This window comes from Gymnoscopelus microlampas (assembly GCF_963454915.1).
Source record: "Gymnoscopelus microlampas genome assembly, chromosome: 5".
In the NCBI taxonomy this organism is placed as follows: domain Eukaryota; kingdom Metazoa; phylum Chordata; class Actinopteri; order Myctophiformes; family Myctophidae; genus Gymnoscopelus; species Gymnoscopelus microlampas.
In genome coordinates, this window is record NC_139942.1 from 37082326 (window position 1) to 37102988 (window position 20663).

The 20663-nt window shown below is 41.8% G+C and overlaps 1 protein-coding gene across 1 annotated transcript in view; it reads right to left on the bottom strand.

The window, feature by feature from the left end:
* The window catches only part of cntnap3 (contactin associated protein family member 3), a gene marked incomplete at its 5' end in the record, with an annotated part of 133493 nt that overhangs the window by 95370 nt on the left and 17460 nt on the right, over positions 1-20663 (bottom strand). Inside the window, one exon of the mRNA XM_084057561.1 lies at positions 13311-13421. Within this exon, the coding sequence (XP_083913687.1) occupies positions 13311-13421 (111 nt within the window). The remainder of the gene's footprint in view (positions 1-13310; positions 13422-20663) is intronic.

Below are 20663 nucleotides of genomic sequence, written 5' to 3' on the forward strand. Positions count from 1 at the left end.
ACATCAAAAGGTCACCACTCTATACTTCACCCTCTTATACTTCAAAAGCAATTAGCATTTCAAAGTCTTATATTGCAAATACAACCAACAAAGCTAAAGACCAATGGGATTCAGGGGACCAAGTGAAGAGCTTCGATAATTAGCCAGGACAGGCTCATACAACATCATAAACAACTGCCTATAACAAGTACTAGACTTTCTTGTATGTATTTGTTGTTTGTATGTCACACTACAAGGTGATTTCTTATTATTTAGGGAGTGCATTGTTTGGATTAGGCGCCTAGCTGGGTTCACAATGAGGACATTTGATTGCAATCCAAATTCATCCGATCTGAACACAATAAATGAGGTTCATTGAACGTGAGTTTCAACAACTGAGGTGGCATTTCAAGCACTTTGATTCTTAATAAATCCTAGGAAATACAAGAAAAGGTTGCCGCTGCTATGCGTGTTAACAGACGAGTGGTGATGGAAAGAAAGAGACTGTATGCTTCATTTAGTTGCGTGCCGTGCACACCAAAAATATCTGATCTACAAGCTCACAACGCATTTTGGAGAGCCCTGTGAGGAAAGAGAGAGGGAGAGAAATCTTCATGCAGCTGATAAATATTTGCCTCTTTCTGCCATTCTGCATCTGTCTTTGAAGTTATCCGCATCGAGCACATTGGCATTGGCATACTTTAACAACCTAACTGAGAATGAGCATGTGAATATCATGGCAAGATATTACATATGTCTGTTGCACATGAGGTTGATGACGGTGATGGGGTGTACTTTGTACACTCTGGTGAATAAGAATTATTCATTTATGAGCAGTGTCAGGAGGTTGCAAACATATCCATGGGTTGTGATGTATCATATTGATTAGATATACAGTACAGTTATCAGCCTACACATGTACTACTGTGACGCAACAAATAATGAGTTGACAAAAGTTAAAATACTCTATAAATTAAAAACAATATATTATTCAAGCCCCAACTAATAATGTATTGCATATGATATAATGTAAGAAGGATCCAATCCTATACTAAAGAAGGTATTGTAATGATTAACTGGACTGTGTCCAGTTAACCATAAAAACATGTCATCAATATTAGATGTACATTATATCAGGAGGTTGGTATAATTTCCCATATATGATGATACTACAGTATTGATGAGCGTTTCATTGTGAGAAGCCTTGTATCCAAACCTATCTAAAAGTGTTGGACTGTAATGTATTGATCAGTCAGTAGGTCGCATACACTCCCATATGAAATAGCATACACACACACACACGCGCGCGCGCAAGCACGCACGCGCACACACACACACACACACACACACAAATGCAAGCACACGCACACACAGAGAGAGAGAGAGAGAGAGAGAGAGAGAGAGAGAGAGAGAGAGAGAGAGAGAGAGAGAGAGAGAGAGAGAGAGAGAGAGAGAGAGAGAGAGAGAGAGAGAGAGAGAGAGAGAGAGAGAGAGAGAGAGAGAGAGAGAGAGAGAGAGAGAGAGAGAGAGAGAGAGAGAGAGAGAGAGAGAGAGAGAGAGAGAGAGAGAGAGACATATCAAATTTTATATTGAAGCTTACAGTAATAGTTTCTAAGCCTGATTGAAGTCCATAAGGTGCTATCTTATCTGACGCAAAAAGCTAAAGCAAAAAACACATGCACACAAACACACAGTGAGTTAGCCGGGTCCTGAAAGGCATTCAAAGAATTAGACCCTCCAGAAAAACGCGGGCAAAAATTCTTGATTATGCGGGCTAAAACTCTTGATTGTGCGATGAAATATGCGGGGTTTTTTTGAAATTTTATGCGGTGAAATTGCGGGAAGTTGCGAAATAAGTGAAAAGTTGCGAAATATGCGATGCGCATATTATGCGATGCGATGCGGCCTTTTGGAAAAAACGTTACCCCCGCATAATTATGCGCCATTTTGCTGATTATGCTGTAAATTCTGCGATCGGATAATTGCATTTTTCTGGAGGGTCTAAAGAATGAACACAGACAGATTAAACAACACATTATTTTGTCAACACTGTTGCTTTTTTGCCAATGCTCAGTGTTCCAATGCTACTGCAGGAGGTTTTGTATTCCATAGTGACAGCATGGCTGATTTTATTATTTTTCAATAAAATCCACCAACAAAACCGCAATGGCTGACATAGTCCAAATTCAACAGCTGCTGGGTGGTTTTTAAGACGATTTGATTATTAGAAGTACTGAGTAAAGGCTGGTTACCTGCCACAAGTCCTGCAGACAATCTATCGAGGCCCAAAAGAAACGGTATAAGAACTGTTTCTCTACCAGTTGTTTGTATGCACTGGTGTCTTTCTACCGGTTAGTTTGCCAATTCTAGAGAGCCTGTTGTTGTCAATCATTAGCCTGGCATGGCCAGACTAATATCACTGCGTAGATATTAGTCTGGAACCTCTGTGTGGAACCTGCATTTCCGAGGGGAAAATTCAAAAAATGCCTCTGGTGATAAACCTGCCCCATATTTGCATACTGGGCCCTGATTGGTCCCTCACAACTTCGGAGGGAGATAAATCCAATCTCTATTGAGAGGGGCCAGACCTAATCTGCCGAGGGCATTTTTTTTTCCAATGGCAGATTTGTCTGGAACCAGGCTAGTCAATCGTCACATGTTATCACAAAGTTTTACTTGACTCAATGTTTCCCCAAAATGAGTATTTGATGTTGATGTGATGTTTGTGTCATGGTGTCTTGTGTTTTTTTGTGTTGTGATGTCTGCTTGTTGTTTATGTGTTGTGGTCTTCACTGATTGTTTATGTCATGATGTCTGTGTTGTGGTGTCTAGTGGTTGTTTGTGTTGTGGGGGTTTGTTGTTTCTATGTGGTCTTGTCTGTTTGTTGAGTCTGTGTTGTAGTGTCTGTTGTCTGTGGTGAGGTGTCTTGTCGTTTCTGTGTGGTGGTGGTGTCTGTTGTGTCTGTGTGGTGGTGTCTGTTGTGTCTGTGTGGTGGTGTCTGTTGTGTCTGTGTGGTGGTGTCTGTTGTGTCTGTGTGGTGGTGTCTGTTGTGTCTGTGTGATGGTGTCTGTTACTTGTGTCTGTGTTGTGATGTCTGCTGTTCTGTGTGGTCTTCTTGTCTATTGTGTTTGTTGTGTCTGTGTTGTGTTGTGTGTTGTGTCTGTGTGGTGGTGTCCTGTTCTTGTTTCTGTGTTGTGCTCTAGGGGAGAGCAGGGAAGGACCGGCATCATAATTTTTTCATGACCCTGACAGCGCAGGGTCATGTCTGACCTTTTCTCACTGAAAAGCAACGCAGGAGCACAGAGAAAGAAAGATGTGTGTGTGTGTGTGTGTGGGGGGGGGGGGGGCGCAAACAATGTAGCAGATACTGTAGGAAGGAAGCAGGGACAGATAAACAGGCCAAGAGGGTAAAAAAGGCCACCTCAGACCAAACACTGATCTCTCACAGAGGAGCAGCTGTAAAGAAAAGATTTACAGTGTCCACCATGTCAGGAATAATTGGAACAGAGGTGAATTGATGTTTGATCGTCAAGAGAATAGGTTCTTTCACAACTGTGGCTCTAAATCAAGGAGACCTCCCTGTTTTCTCTCCTCGCTCCTTGCCTGTCATTGCACCAAACCTGGTTCACTGACTGGAAGCTTAATAATAAGGTGAGGACCATTGGGTAACAGCTTTGTCAGCCAATCAGATGACATCATTGTTTAATTGAATGACTTGATTAAAATATCATTCATATTTAATTAAATGGGTGTGTGATAAACACAGCTGGTAGTGTGTTACCATAGAATACAGCTGAAACGATCAGCTTTCTCTGTCACTTTAATCAACCTGTTATCTGCAGGATAGTGTTAGCATGGCACAAAATAGACTCACATGAACACTCTTCAACTGTTCTCTTTTGAGAAGTTATTAGGCTTTTAAATTGCCAATCTGGGCTATTTTTCTTTTAAGAATATTTTAGGCCATTTTTTGCTTTATAGATAGGAGTGTGTAGAGAAACAGGAAACTAAGGTCAGAGAGAGGGGAGAGACATGCGCGTAGTGCTGGGACAATAACAGAATTATGTAGAGTTGGACCATCAGATTTAAAACATGCCTCCTCCACTGGTATTTTTGTCTCCGCTAGACCTGACAGCTGATGGCCGGAGACTATGTTTTCGCCCCGTCCGTCCGTCCGTTCGCCCGCCCGTCCGTCCGTGTGTGTGTGTCTGTGAACAGCTAATCTGATGAAAATTGGTGGCCAGTGGGAACAAACCCTCAAGACCCTCTGGCTAATCACCCTTTCTGATCTCCAGACCCAAACACAGTGGTGAAGAACCAGTTTCCACAGTTTATCCAGGCATTACCACATAGCGAATAAAACACCACAGACATTACACGTCTGTAACAGTTACTGGTCTGACAAAAGGACCAGGACATTAACCACTTCAACTCTGGTATCCCTATGTTGGGCATCAACATTTCTTTTAATAGGTATGAAGTGATTAAACTAATCTGAATCCAGCAATTCTGCTATAAGGATGGATGTCCATTGAACAGACTGATTGATCATCAGTAATTGACATTCCACCTGATGATTACTGTGACAAACACACTAAAGTTAATCTACCTGACAGATGGAAAGTTAAAGGGGAGAGAAAGGAGAGAGAAAGAGAGACAGTGTGAGAATTGCTTTCTCTTCGAAAAAAAAAAAAGAGAAAGACGGATTTGCAGCATTTTCATGGACAGACCGACTGTTATCTCAAGAGATCAGGGGCTAATCTCAGATAATTTCCATATGAATAACATTCAGAGACTTCATTTATCTCAACCCACTGGCCTTTGACTAGCATCAAGTTCCATCCCTAATTACATGTCAGACAAACAGAGAAACCCTGACAGCCACACCAAGCCAGGAGACAGCGGACTTCCCTGCAGGGTGGAGCAGCATACATTTCCAGCTTTTTTTAAGTGTCGCAAGACACATTTCCAACCTATTCGGGAGGGTGGGGATTCAGGTGTAGTGACCACCAGCAGAACGCCCTGAGGGGGAAGCACAAAGGATGACAGACCGTATAGATCAATAACTGATTAGCTTGCGGTCCTCGCACGGTTCGTTCACCCTAACTGGTTAACGGGTTCTAATTAAAGTCTAAAGTCAACTTCCAAACGTAATCCTTTCAGAAAGCGATTACTGAGGTGGGGATAGCAGTCAAAGCCTATACTACATAATTGCAGCAGGCCTGTTTGAATAGAAAAACTATTTAAATCTTCAATACTGCTATTAACATTTTGGCTAGAATACTGAAGCTGTTCAAATTGGTTCTTCCAAATGGAACTGGAAACAGTAAAACATTAAAGGTAAAACTAATGATTAATGGTTAGACACACACGCATGTGAGCACCCGCGCACACACGCGCACGCGAGCGCGCACGAGAGAGAGAGGAGGCATCGATGGAGGGAGAGAGAGAGAGAGAGAGAGAGAGAGAGAGAGAGAGAGAGAGAGAGAGAGAGAGAGAGAGAGAGAAGTAATGAAATAACATGAAGAAAGGAGGAGAGAGGGAGTTGAGGGTGGGGGGGTGCAGCGTGAGTGAGAGAAAAAGGAAGAGAGAAAAATAAAATACAAGAAGAGAGGAATAAGAAATAGAGTGGAAATGTCCTTTCATAATCAATACTCTGTTGCACGACTGTGTTGCTTGCCGAAAATGACTGATTCTGTTTGAGCAAGGGCAACTGAAAAACGTGCTGCATTGCATCACGTTTTTCAGTTGAAAATGTGTTACTGTCTTTGATCAACGCGGTCATCTGGCGTAGTATGAATAGTTGACATCATTTGCCCTCCAGGTTCATTTTCAAAGGGAGCATTCATCATCACTAATCAATAGTTTATCAGGACCCTGCATCCACCCCTGCAGCATGATGACACACTCGGTTCCATCACGACTCCATTATCATCAGCTCTGGTTCAGGTTAAACTTGTCACAGACAGGTCATCTAGTCTGACTACAGAGAGGCGATAGAGATACTGTAACGGGAACAGCTACAGTCTTATAGCATTGATAAAGCATGTGCAACTACAATAATTTGCCGGATTGCGTTTAAGTTATCTCCAGCATTCTGTTGAGTTCTTGTATCCTCAAGTCTATAAAACAGCTATTGCCCTTAACTGTGCATTTGAACAGTGTGGCATAAACATAAACAGCTTTGTTGTTTATCAGCAAAGGCACTTTGGATTGAAACTTGCCAGAATGTTATTCTGCACCAATAGGCATTTTCCTAAAATCTCTGAAGTTCATTTCATCACCATTTTGTTTTCTTCAGTTTAATGTAGCTAAATTAAATTTCAAAGTTAGTTTGCTGCTGGTCATAAAAAGAGCTGTGGGTGTTATACCCCAGACATTGAGAGCCCCTTTGTTCATTTGGTGGATAAATGAAAAGAGAATGTGGCTGCTCCTCTGAGAGCAGCTAGAGGAGGCAGAGTGTTAACAGCAGGAGATGGAAATGAAAAGGAGTCATTCATTTATGCATCGATTTCTTTGGTAAACACCTGGGATTGTGTCAGCTTTGCCCCCTTCCTAGTAGAGGGAATCTGAAGAACGAACCATTCAAATGTACCATAGGCTTTTGGGATGTAAGTCCACATTGGAATGGAACTGAACTCAAGAATGTCAACGTATGGGAACGTCTCTTTCATTGTATCAAATAAAATATAATCATAATTTTGTTTGTGATGTGAGTAGTTGTGATGAACGGTTCATTGAAAAGTCCCAAGTGCTGTCTCGGTTTAAAGAAAAGCCTGGAGACAGAACACAAAAATACACTATTTAGGATTATTTAATTTCAAGACTTTTGCAAATAGAAACTATCATTACAGTACCTCTGCCGGGCCGGAGGGCCAAAGGGATTAAGTTTTCACCCCTGAAAACATAAGCAGTGCCACAGACACCTGTGTGCCTGTGGCACTAAGACACACAAAAACTAAGTAAAAGACAGACATACTGTATCTTAAAATGAAGTATGTCTAAAGGGCATTATCTGGGAGAAGAACATCTTCCTTTTGACTTTCGCAGAAAATAGCACATTGACAAACTCACAACGCGGCGCACGCTGCGTGCGCCGCGTTGCTTGTCGATCGGCTATTTTCTGCGAAAGCTTTCCCCACAATAAAACAGAAAAGTGTAGAGCCCTGAGGGACTCCGGTCGACCATATAGGGTTTAAGTGGTTAAACAACCATACCAGCAGTCTGGCATATTCAAAAGCCTACCATAGTTTCATTTTTGAGGAAGCCATTGGATTCTATTAATTTCAGTACGTTATGAGAGACTTGAAACAGGTAGGAAAATCAACACAGGAAACTTTCTGACATTTGTATTCTTCTGTTATTTTAAAGTTTTGTTATAATGGCATTTTAATCAATTTTACGTGCAGACTTATTTATTTGAGGAGTGTAGCCAAAAATTGTCCCTTGAAAAAATATTGATTTATGAACGATATTCATATATTTTCAGGTACATTTGGTAAGGTTTTAATGACAAGGGGGAAAATGTTAACAATCTAATCTACATCTAAAAAATCTGCCATTAATGGGAAAATTGTCTCATACAGTACTAATGAAAACATGTAAATAAGGTTGAAAAGCAGCGCAGCATTCCTTCAAGTTTACAAGCTCAGATTGCTCACAGAATATATTCATACTGTGTGGAGTAGTGATACTGAATAATATGCATGTGTACATTTATGTTATACCTATACAAACAGTAGACATACTGAGAGCCCAGACCCCATTGATCCTTCTTTAATCAGATCAATAGCTGGCCCACAGACAGACAGAGGAGGCTGGTTGTATAGCGTAGCATCATAGTGTGTGCTTACAGCTTCGCCCACGTACTGAGCCAACAGCATTCTGCAGGCTTGGCCTCCTGTGGACTACCAGGTGATGAGATCATTCAGATTCCCTGCTGATTGTGTGCTTTGATGCTGGAATAAAAGCATCCCTTCCATCCCTCTAGATCACACTGGTGGCTGTTTTCTCAAAGACACCTCCCTAAGGTCCATAGCGTGACATGTCTGGTGGAAACCTTGTATGTCCAAAACCGTTACTTTTCAGGAAATGGAAAAAGAAACTGTATTACAGTGGATGCAATGTAGTTGATATGTAGTCACAAGCGCTTCATTGGTTAAACTAGAAGCTCACGTAGCGCCCACTTAGCAGCGCATATAAGTGGCGTAGCGTCATGAGGACCAGTGGGGCCGTGGCTGGGTCAGTGAGGACCCTGTAGCGCGTCTGATATGTGGCATAGAGGGGCGGATCTCCAGAGGAAACATCCGTGGGCTACCATTGGCTCAGCCACCCCCAATGTGCAGTATTGAGAGCCCTGACGTCACAACATTTGGAGCGATGGCCACTGCACTCTGGTTGGTTAAGGTACACCTAGGGCCCAGGTAGAACCCACTTAAAGCCTGCATGGGCAAACCCAGTTAGGACCCGCCTCGGTCCCACACAAACGTGGCTAGTTGGGGCCCACCTAAGGGCCAGGTAGAAGCTACTTATAGCCTGCATGGGCATGGCAGTTAAGACCCACCTCGGCCCCACATAGAATTGCCTAGGTGGGGCCCACCTAAGGCCCGTTTCGGTGGTCACAAACGGTGCTAGGGTGACCACCTCATTTGGTAGCATGCAGGGGCCTTAAGCAGCAGTAATGTAACACAAGCTTAACACAGTAGAACCGAAATTAGCAGAAATGACTACATTTCCCATGATGCCCTCTGATGCGTGCAGCAACGCGTCGCTGCCAATCCGTTACATTGGGTGCATGCCGCCTTTCCGACATGTCGCCTTTCCGACGTTAACGAACCCTATACCTAACCCTAACCGCACGCGGAAGCCACTAGTCGGAGTGGTGAGATGTCGGAATGGAAGGAGCACCCCCGTTACATTGTGTCACAAAAACCCACAAAATACACTAAAATGAAACTCTTCAACGGGCTAATTAGGTAGCATTGATGAGATTTACCAGACTAACGTTCATACAGGTTGTTGGTAAGACGTATAACATAGTATATAGTATAACTAACCGAGCCTATCAGCGTCGTCGCTCATCGTTCTGTGATTGACAGCGACAGTTGGCCAATCAGGTGGCGAGTACGAGTGAGCCCGAATGGGACCGAGTGCAGCCTACAAAAATGGAACGATCCGCCATTGTTTCTGTGGCCAGTTACACTTTTTACTTTCGATTTTAAAACGGTCTCAAACTTCTTTTTTGAGGCACGGAATTTACTTTTAAGATATCGTTTGGATAGAATTTAGTTGTTTAACTTCATATATGTGGTCAATTAATCATGACAGAGCCTATTTAAAAATACAAATTTAGAGAACCGGGAGGGGCGGGCAGTGCCACGCATGTATCCCAATAAGGCAACCTATTTTGGGCATGGCCGTCTCAAAAGTCCCGTTGCGTCACATTAGTCTGGAGGTCTGCTGATTGGCTGGAGGGGAACAACGATCATTGGCTGAAGGGGTTGTCAGTCAACGGTATTACTCCCGCCCAACTCCAGCCCACAGCCAATATTGCAGAATGGGCGATCATGCCAGACTCACTCCTGGAATCAAATAGAAATGAGATTTCCGGAGGGAGGGTTTACCAGGCAACCAGGATGCAGTACGTGACGTCAAAGTGTTGACAATATGAATGACAGGGCGATTTATTAGAGAAATGAGGGTTATTGTGCTGTCCAGCTCAGCTCGTCCAACTATCACAGAGCCCTGTCGTTGCTGCGTCTGACTGTGGCGACAGCAAGACAGTTGTTCTCTGCGATGCCACTGTCTGGAAACTGGCCTCAGGATGACACGACCAATGAGAGTGAGCCCTTTCAATGTTGCCAAGATACGGTGTATGGCACATAGCGTCTCTGCCCCATAGCTTGTGGATCTCTGTCACATGATTGGCGTAGCCTGCGTTGCCAGGTCTGCCTTTTGGATGGGGGACGGCTCTCTGATTGAGTAGAAAGATATTAATAAATCCCACAAACAGACTGAAAGATTTTCAACCTGGCTTTCTTATTTTGGACTGGTTATCTTAAAATATATTTTAAAAAATGATCTTGTTGAGCTTAGATAATCTACTTTCATTAGTTTTGCATGATAATTTATGGGGGGAAAAAGAAATATGGAGATACAAGGTTTCTGCCTGACGATATACATGTATAGTCAATTGTCCAGGGTAGACACACATCTCAGTTCCTGCTTGTACTTTTCATGGTGATAAATAAACTCTCGCTTGTGTTTATGTTAGAGGGACAACAATGCATATTATTAGATTCCTCAATCAATCCTCATACTAGTGGGTACGAGGATTCCTTTTATAGGACAGTCTCTCTCACACACACACACACACACACACACCCACACACACACACACACACACACACACACACACACACACACACACACACACACACACACACACACACACACACACACACACACACACACACACACACACACTGGAGGGCAGACTGCTGTTGTGTATTTTTATGAAGGTGCACAACAGCTTGTTTGTACTTTTATGCTGAGAGGTTCAGGCATAGCTCAGATTTATTCCTCTGAGCAGTGGTGGCCTTGTGCTGAGTCTGTGATGTACTATTCCAATAAAACTAAAATATACAATACAAACACCAATATATATCTAGGTAGGAGACAGGTGGGAAGCAGTCATTCTACCATTCCAGCTCTTCCTCTCTCGCTGTGCCCAAGGTTATTATAGTTTTGCATTTGTTAGTTTTTATTTTTATTTCATTATGATTTTTTGTTTTTAATTTCAGTTTAGTTTGAATTCGTTTTTAAAAAGGCTACTTTGGGTTAGGTTTTAGTTTTTTGAAAAGGCTTAGTTTTAGATAGTTTTAATTAGTTGTAGTGTTAGTTTTAGATTGTATTGTCATATGGGTATTTGTTAGCAAGTAACCGTGTGAGTTAAAACAAGCATAGTTATTTTCAGATGAATGCAGTTTATGGTTTTATTCATTTATCTATTAATTTTCTATTGACGGCTGCAGGGAAAAACCTCTAGGCAAACCTCTAGAGCTGGACGCAGCTTATCATGAATTATGTGCTTGTAATGTATCTTTATTTTGCGGATCGATCTGTGTGTGTGTGTGTGTGTGTGTGTGTGTGTGTGTGTGTGTGTGTGTGTGTGTGTGTGTGTGTGTGTGTGTGTGTGTGTGTGTGTATCCTGAGCCCTCTATATGTTCCTAGTCATCCAGTGAGATCTCAACGTTTGTGTGAATGCAGCTGGATTGGTGGAGGTTCAGATTTGTAATTTTATTCTGGAGAATACTGTGTATGTGGCCTTGCATGAAGTCAGTGATTGAAAAGTCCAATAAAAATCCACTGCAATACTATGGAAATTCAAATATAAGCTGTCTGTCAGTCTGTCCATCTTTCTCTCTCCCTCCATCTCAATGTCTAGGTCTTGTCTAACCCAGCAAAACCAGTAGAGCCTGTGTTTTATTCTTGGTCCCCTGTAGCCGCCTGGGAATCTCTCTCTCTCTCTCTCTCTCTCTCTCTCTCTCTCTCTCTCTCTCTCTCTCTCTCTCTCTCTCTCTCTCTCTCTCTCTCTCTCTCTCTCTCTCTCTCTCTCTCTCTCTCTCTCTCTCTCTCTCTCTCTCTCTCTCTCTCTCTCTCTCTCTCTCTCTCTCTCTCTCTCTCTCTCTCTCTCTCTCTCTCTCTCTCTCTCTCTCTCTCTCTCTCTCTCTCTCTCTCTCTCTCTCTCTCTCTCTCTCTCTCTCTCTCTCTCTCCTGCCCCTATACTCGCTCACCTGCCAGCGAGGAGTCCCCACCTGGAAACACCCTCAGCGTTCTACACCCTCTGCTCAAATAGGAGTTGTTGGTGTTACTGTTTGTAGGGACTCCCGTCAATAGTAACTTCAGTTAAACTGAATGCTGTGAATCACTGAATAACACTGAATACTGAGTTGGACTGCATCATGTGAAACAGTGGTGTGTCCAGGGGGTGGCACAGGCCACACCTCAATACACACCTTTTGGATTCGGAAATACATGACGGTGAGATGAAGTAATCGCAAAATGTGATGGTTCTGGCTTCTTTGGTACTCTGAGCTCAAGTATTCCACACCCATCTACAGTATGTGTAACCAAACAAGGTTATAATCATGTTTACACACGGGACGAATTAACGTTAATTTTTATGCTTTTCAAAGACAGAAATCGTACATTAACGGATATTAGAGTGCTCTATAATGACACCAGAGCAGAGCGCTCTGAAATTGGACCAGATCCGAGCATATTTACAAATGCACCCAATAATTACATTTGTATGATGCCACTCTAGTGTTGCCATGGGTCCATTTTATGCCCAAGGCATGCCCAAAGTGTGTGTGTGTGTGTGTGTGTGTGTGTGTGTGTGTGTGTGTGTGTGTGTGTGTGTGTGTGTGTGTGTGTGTGTGTGTGTGTGTGTGTGTGTGTGTGTGTGTGTGTGTGTGTGTGTGTGTGTGTGTGTGTGTGTGTGTGTGTGTGTGTGTGTGTTCATACTTCATTCCCTCCTGCATATGTCATTGGTCCACTTGGGCCACACAAATAAATTAAAGTCTGGACATGCTACTGCTTAACACTGATTGGAGATTAACAATAACTAACATGGAATATGAAGTTACAATATGTAATTCTGTAAAATAATTAATGGTATTCCAGGTTAGTGCAGTTTCAACTATTACAAATGTTAGACTCAATGCGTCAGTTCTTCAATGACCTTGTCTTGGTCACCATTGTGGTAGTAGTAAAACATTGCCAAGTTCATGATCATTGGTCTAGCTGGGATACATGATGATTATATCATATATATATATATATATATATATATATATATATATATATATATATATATATATATATATATATATATAAAATATATATATAAAATCCCAAGAGCCTTAAGATTTTACAATCTAGACATTCACTGCAGCCAAGAATCCAGCATTCAGGTTGACTTCTATTGCAACTGGAGAAAATTCAAGTCCTGGATCACTGACATTATAACAAACCAACAGTAAAGGCTAACTGGGTCAGCCCTCTAGTGGACTGACCCTGTCCTCTGGTCCTAGAATGGCCATGCACCAGAGAGGAAACACAGGAAATAGAACACTTTCTGCTGTATTTCATCATCAAGGCCATATCTAAAGGCCACTAACATATACCAAACCCAACATAGTAAAGGTTAGATGATGTAACACAGCTCAACCTACTGTAGAAATCCATCCATTTATAAATAAAAAACTGTCCCTCTCCCTTCAAGTCCAACAATAAACCATCATGAACTAGCAGAAAAAGTTCCTCACCTTCTCTCCTGTTGAGCTTAGCGAAGCCCGGCCCGTGGCTGTTGGACAACTGGGAGGAGCTTCCGAAGGAAGACGGAGGCAGATTGGACACCAGGGAGCTGTCACACGACTCTGTCAATCAATCACAAAGCAGAGGAGTGTTGAGTTTGCTGTAGGATGGCATTGGTGTCATGTACTGAAAATAACTGATCTACAAGCTCATAACGTGTCACTTCTTCAATGTGTTACAGAGCTTACAGTTGGGTTATTTTCAGTCCAAGACGAATCCAGGCCATCGAATGACACAGTATAAACTAGAAAAAGTGTTCCTCGGAGCACAGGTCTCCGCCAGGTCAGGTAAGGTCAGGTAGGTTATTGTGGGCCAGCAATGTTCGGAATTCACCAATCAGGATGGAATATGACAAATCACTTGACTATAGAGATAATGTGTACCAATTTGCATGATGTTTGGACAAAATGTGTAAGAGTAATATAAAAAAATGTTTAGCAAAGTTTGGCTATAATGTTAAAAGAGTGGCATTTGTTCCTCAACTTAATGCGAATGTACGTGCACAGTTTCACCACAATCGGACGCTGCGTTCATGATTTGCGGCATTTTGTTCAAAACGGGATACTCCTGCAAACTTTAGAGGTCAATCTTAGCCAATCAGGATGGAATATGAAAATCAAACAGATCCGTCTTAATCACATGACTATAGAGATCATGTGTACTGATTTGCGTGAAAAGATCTGTAGGAGTAAAATAAAAACATGAGTTTTGCAAAAATCGGCCTCCTAGTGGCGCTATAACAGGCCGATCTGAAAAATTTGGGGCAGAGGTTGTGCTCTGAATTGTGCTAATTCTGATGGGTTACCCTTGTTCTGCGCCAATCTAGGGGTGCCTAAGACACAACATGAAAAAGGTTCCTGCCTTCCCCAGGTCTCAAGTAGCCAGAAGGACAACAAGGTTTAACTTAAGGTATTTATTTACAAAATGATGTAACAAAATGGTAATAACTATGAACAGAATGAACATAAATAGATGTAAAAAATTATAATAAATGATGATGACAAACGAACGAACAAACCACAAGAGAGCCCAGTTGAAATAAATGATCTTCCCTATCCAAAATAAAGGAACCAAAATACAATAACTTACCTCCCTAACAGAAACATGAATCAAATGACCAAACAGTTCTAAAGTAAAGTAAACTGAATCAAACGCATAAGCTACAGCATATCAAATAATTAACTGAAAAAACTAAGCTTGGGTGGTGGCCGGTTGGGAGAGGAGGAAGCGTGCCACTGGGTGGTTTGGGTCTCCTTATATAAATTAGAAAACCTCCTTGGTTGTTAGCCACTCAGGAGCTGGAAACCATGGAAGTTACCCCTCAGATCAGAGGCTGGCCTGAAAGTTACCCCTCCAATCATCTGGATGGAATGACACAGCTACTGTAATCTGCATAAAAGCAGGCAGCCCCACCGACACACACCCATACATGACACATATACACCCTTCCAAGCTATATAACAAGCCATAACAAAAATATAACAAAAGATGGCCATGGTCAAAAGAAAAAAAAACTGCAAAAAGTCCAATGAGAACAAAATAAGGTGAGCGGTGAAAGATTTTGTACTGTAGACCCCATGAATCATCAGAAATTCCCAGTGGAATATATTTGTAGGGCGACAGGGAGCGACAATAAAAGGGTTAGAGTCGTAAAGGGTACTGTGTATTTCATTTTAATGACTTGACTCCATTATTGCTCTGTGCTAGATCAGCACAGAGCCAACGTCAACGTGACTCTGAATCACAGCTTCTACAGCAGAGTGACTGTACAGTACGTGTCCCAGTTAAATGGTACTGTGTGGTTCTGTAACTTTGAGAAACATGACAAGCTTTTCCACTTGAGAAGGTTAAGATTATGGTCATATGACTGTAAGTGTTACTTATGTGGACAGGGTCAACCAATATGCTACAAGCAATGCAACTGAGAACTGTACTGACAACACAAACACACACACACACACACACACACACACACCTATGAACACAAATACGCGCGCGCACACACACACACACACACACACACACACACACACACACACACACACACACACACACACACACACACACACACACACACACACACACACACACACACACACACACACACACACACACACACACACACACACACACAGTTCAGACTGTGCTGTTGACAGCCATCCTCCAGCCTGTCTTCTCAGAGTGAAAACCTGTCAAAGTGTTCAGAATGAATAAGATGACAGAGCCTCCAACTCTCATCATGAGTGCAAGAAAAATCCTTCCAAGTTTCAAGAATGTGAGGAATATAATGGAGAGTATTGTCTCCTAGTTTAACATGAACAGGTGAGTGGTTCATATCAGCAGGATTGGCCAATAACCGTTATTAAAATATGTTATTGAATAACGTATTTTAATACGTAAGTAATATCTTACTGTAATATTTATTACATAGTTAGGTAGTGTAAGGGATTACAATTGTTACTAGTTACTAATCCAAGTAACTGTATTACGTTTTAGCTTCCGTTGATTTTATATAATATCCTATATAAAAATTGGCTAATGGGAGGGCAGACCACTAACGTCATTCTGACTCAGCCATAAACAAACCACGGCCACGTCGCTATGACAACATAAACAAACCACGGCCACATCACTATATGACAAAATAACCATAAACAAACCACGTGTCAGCTTCGTATATAGGCACAAAGGCGGGCATGCCCACATGTCGGCATATACTGATGACATCAGGAATCTCCATTTATGGGCATAAAAGGGACAAGGACTGACTGATACAGAGAGATCTCCATACAGTATGGGCATAAAAGGGACATGGACTGACAGATACAGAGATCTCCTTATCTGAGCATGTCAGCATGCCCATATATGGGCATATACTGATGACATCATGGATCTTCATATATGGGCATAAAAAGGACAAGGACTAACAGATACAGATATCTCCATATATGGGCATAAAAGGGACACAGGTAGACAGACAGAAACAGACATCTCCATATTTGGGCACAAAAGAGAAAAGCCCCCCGACACTATGACTCAGACATATTGGTCGGATTGGCAGTGCGACGTAGGTGTGAGGGCTGCATAGTGAACCAGAGCCAGTAAACAAAATGGCCGCCACTGCCATGATCTATAGACGATGAAGTGACTAGAGTGTGAGCCGGGTTACTGGTTCTTGATCTTGGAGAACATTCCAATAAGATGTACTACGCTCTGACACATAGGTAATAGCATGTTACGCTTGGTTAATGTTGGTTAGTGGTGCAGGATGACATGGGTAACTGGATAGGAGGAGTGGATTCAATTGTCCATTGATTTTTCTGATGAAAAGGTAAACCTCTTCAACTTTATTTAAAGTTATACATTTTCTTTTCTTTTTTTTCTGACATGTTAATGCTTAAATGATTTTTTAAGCATCTGAAAAAAGGAATGATTTAATATATAATTGGTGCATGAGAATGTTCAGGTGGATAAATGAAATCACCTAAGATATTATTATATAAATGAATGCTGATCTGACATCCTATGCTAGACAGAACAGGCTCATTAAAAGGACGAACTGGCCATACTCGTTGGAGTCTTATTGGATTCATGAATAAAATTCTGACATATTATTGAATAAATGTACTGCGTTCAGAAACCCTACAGATAAATGAATGATGCTGTGATATCCCATTGGATAACTGGATAGCAAAATGTCATGTTATTGGCTGATTGAATGGTGAGCTGATTGCCAGACAGAGTTGGCTCATTAAGACTGTTGTCAGAGGAGACCTTTGCAGGCATCATGCACTTTATTGGTTATGGAGGTTGTAAAACAGGGGGCTGGATGGCAATAGAATACATAACACAAACTAATGAACTCTCTTTGTTGATTTTAATTGTCCTTTCAATCTCTCTCTCTCTCTCTCTCTCTCTCTCGCACACGCACTATTTCCCCCTGACGGCTGCAAACCACAACTTACATAGCCGTGTCTAGGCAAACCAACCTGGCGGAGCACTCCGCAGACCAACCCTTTCTAGTTGACACTATATTTAGTTTTACATTTAATTTGTACATGAATGCAAGTGCACACATGCAGCATTCATTATTTTTGTATTATGTATTTATATGTATAAGTATAATAGCAGTAGTAGTAGTAGTATAGAAGTAGAAGGTTTGCTTCTTAGTTTTATTATTTGATGGTGAAATGATTTGATAAGAAGGAATAAATTATGTGACTCTACTTAGAATTCAAACCAAAGAGTGCTCCACTGTGACGCTTCATGGGAGTCATAGGTGTTAAAGATTATTGGTTAGTGTTACATAAGTTAAAGTTTACAGGGCAGGGCAATATCACTTGTTAAATTGTTCATTAGTAGAATTTGTAGGTTAGTAGGCGTGATCACTGTGGTGCGTAAATGACAACGCACTTCTTTTCTTTTGTTTATTTCTCACACTGTAAAGGGGGTTAAAGGATATGCAGTTTTAGTTGTGTGGTTTTCTGTATATCAGACAAAATACAGAACAAGGAAAAAAGTTACCCTCATGTAATCAAAGTAACATAAACATAATTCGATTATACTGCACATCAAACATATCCAAACTCAAAACAAACTTACTTATAATGAACGCACACACTGCAGCCTCTGCTGCTGCTCTCTGCACCAGAACTGACACTTTAACAAACATTTGGTTTTACAGGTGCATGGGATTACAAATCAAATCAACAGCAGGTGCACTAGATGTCCAATCAACAGCTGTGCACTCAGCACACATTGAAGTGAAATCAAAGGGTCTATTTTAGAGGAAAAACAGAAACAATAATACTAAACTTAGGGTTTGGGGAATCTTAACATCACTCCTTCACGCTGTCTTTTGGTAGACCTCTGACACTATCCTCATATGATATTTGAAGACCACCATCTCTCTTGTTCTGGTTGGTGTCAGTGCGTGTAAGGCATGTGGCAGCAGGCAGACGCAGTCTAGACTGTGGGCGACTGGGCGTTGGATGGAATCTAAGCAGTTGAATTAATATAGTCGGGAGAGGAACAGCTCTCTGTTGCCGCGCACTGTAAAACCCTGAGGAGATATTGCGTGGTATTGAACTGTAAGTGCAAACACGGCTCGCCAAGGACGTACAGTACAAGTGAGAGAAGAGCTAAAAGTTTGAACACATGCAAGCCTTGAGAGTTTTTTTATTATTATTATTCCTTAGCGTGGTTTAAAATGACTGGCTTTCCTGGCTGACTGGGTAGTGGAGCACAAACACAAGCAGCTCAGAGGAAACAAAATTAGATGCAAATATGACATGGCAATAAAGCAACAAAAAATATTTTTTAAAACAAGGCTGATATTTCCCAGCAAATAAAAGCATCAACCTGTATGAATGAGGCATCACCAAATGAATAGTTTGATGTGAATTTTTGGCTTGTTTATTCGTCACAGTCCTGGTGTGTAAAGACCTTTACTCTTACCTGTAGCCTACCTCTCCTTTATTTCATTCTCACTGCTGTTATTAGTGCAACCTGACTATAGTACTCTATAAACTTTATTTCTAGAACTTTATTTTGCCGCACTAACTCCTCCCACAGTTTATTTTTCCCAATTTCGTGCTATGTCAAAATGACCGGTCTCACCGGGAATCGATGGCTATCCGTTTTGCTAATAGATTGGTTACATAGTTTAATTGATATTGATTTATTAGTTAATTAAATGTCCTCATCGACTTTAATGGGAAAAATGAAAAAACTCCCATTCAAGTATTTGGCTTCCAAATTTAGGGGGAGGGGCCCGTTTTACAAAAAATGCCAAAAATCACCAACGAAACGTCCAGTCAATCCCAAATTTGAATCACATGTCAAGGGTGGTTCACTCAACGAATCCCCAAAAGCATTTCCTCTTTGATCCATAGGGGGTGCCACAAATATGCAAAACGTAACCGTTTGATGCAAAAACATTATTTTGGGGGGATCAATCCTCTCAAAAAGAAAAGCAAGTAATCTCAGGAGTGACCTGATGATGTCATTGGCCCCTCCCACATTTGTGGGAGGGGCCTATTTCCTCAAATCAAAACGGCACGTGACACAAACGCGGGATCCGATCGGCACCGAATTCGAATCGCACGTCGCGCGGCCTCCGGCGGTAATCCTCCCGGTGTATTCCTCACGTCCCGGCGACCGCCTGCGACCCGCGACCGGCGTCGGCGCAACCACACTTTGCAATTTCCCAGAATTGCGACGCGTCTAGTTTCTAGCCTAATCTTGTCTTGTCTAAAAACTGGCTCTGGCAGTGTTGGCAGAGAGATCAATGGAAAGTTAAAACTACTGAACCTTCCTCCCTGCTAGATTTGAACATAATCTAAAATCAAAGCAATGTGTTTGTTTGTTTGTTTGTTTGTTTGTGGTTTGTACAGGCTATTTCAGATGTGGTTCAAAACGAATTTGGTCATTAACAAGCAACTGTACGAGTTACAGTACTAGAGTCTTGATAATACCTTGTAAAGAGATTTAATACAATTAATCCAGATAGGAAAGGAGAATGCAGGAGACAGATTCGGGGGCTGCACTGTGGAAAGTCTGGAAGAAACCTCCCAAGTTTAAAGTAACAATGTTCCACACTGCTCTAAAACAGTGACATTCGTTTCCTCGTCTTATCTGTCTCCTTAAGGGTAAACATCAAAGTAGTGAACACTAATGCGAAACTACTCCAACAGCGGCCGAGACTTTGTTGACATCCAACTAATGGAAGTTGGGTTCTCGCCCCATTTGATGTCCGTCAAATGAATCTTTAATCATTGCTTGTACAGCAGAATGAGATCTGGCAGGCAGCTATGTGCGAGTAAGAGAGAGATACAGGAGGTTAGAGTAGAGTAAGAGAGAGAGGGAGAGAGAGGAGAGGGGGCTAATAGTTTGAAAAAAGAGAATGAGGAGCTTTTAAGACAGAGAGAAAAGAGAAAGAAAGGATCACACAACTATCTCTCCTCTCCTCCCCGATTTATCTCCACTCTCCAGTTTCAAAATGTTTTGCTAAAATCACAGAGTGCGCACAGAGCCCCCACGATGCAGCTGGAGACCCTGAATACTAACAAGCTCTATCCGTCCCATCAAGCAGACAAACAGAAAACACAAGGAGGGGGAATTCTCCATCTCTCCAAGTGTCCCAGGCATGCTAAAGAATTAAACCGCTCTCTTATTTACCATGAGGTCACGCAGCAGTGCTCAGGATAATGAGGCTCCAGATGAAGCTGCTTAGTTTGTGCTCTAGAGCACTAACAATCATTCTCAAGCAGAAAATAACTGTCAAAAAAGGTGCAACGCAAATT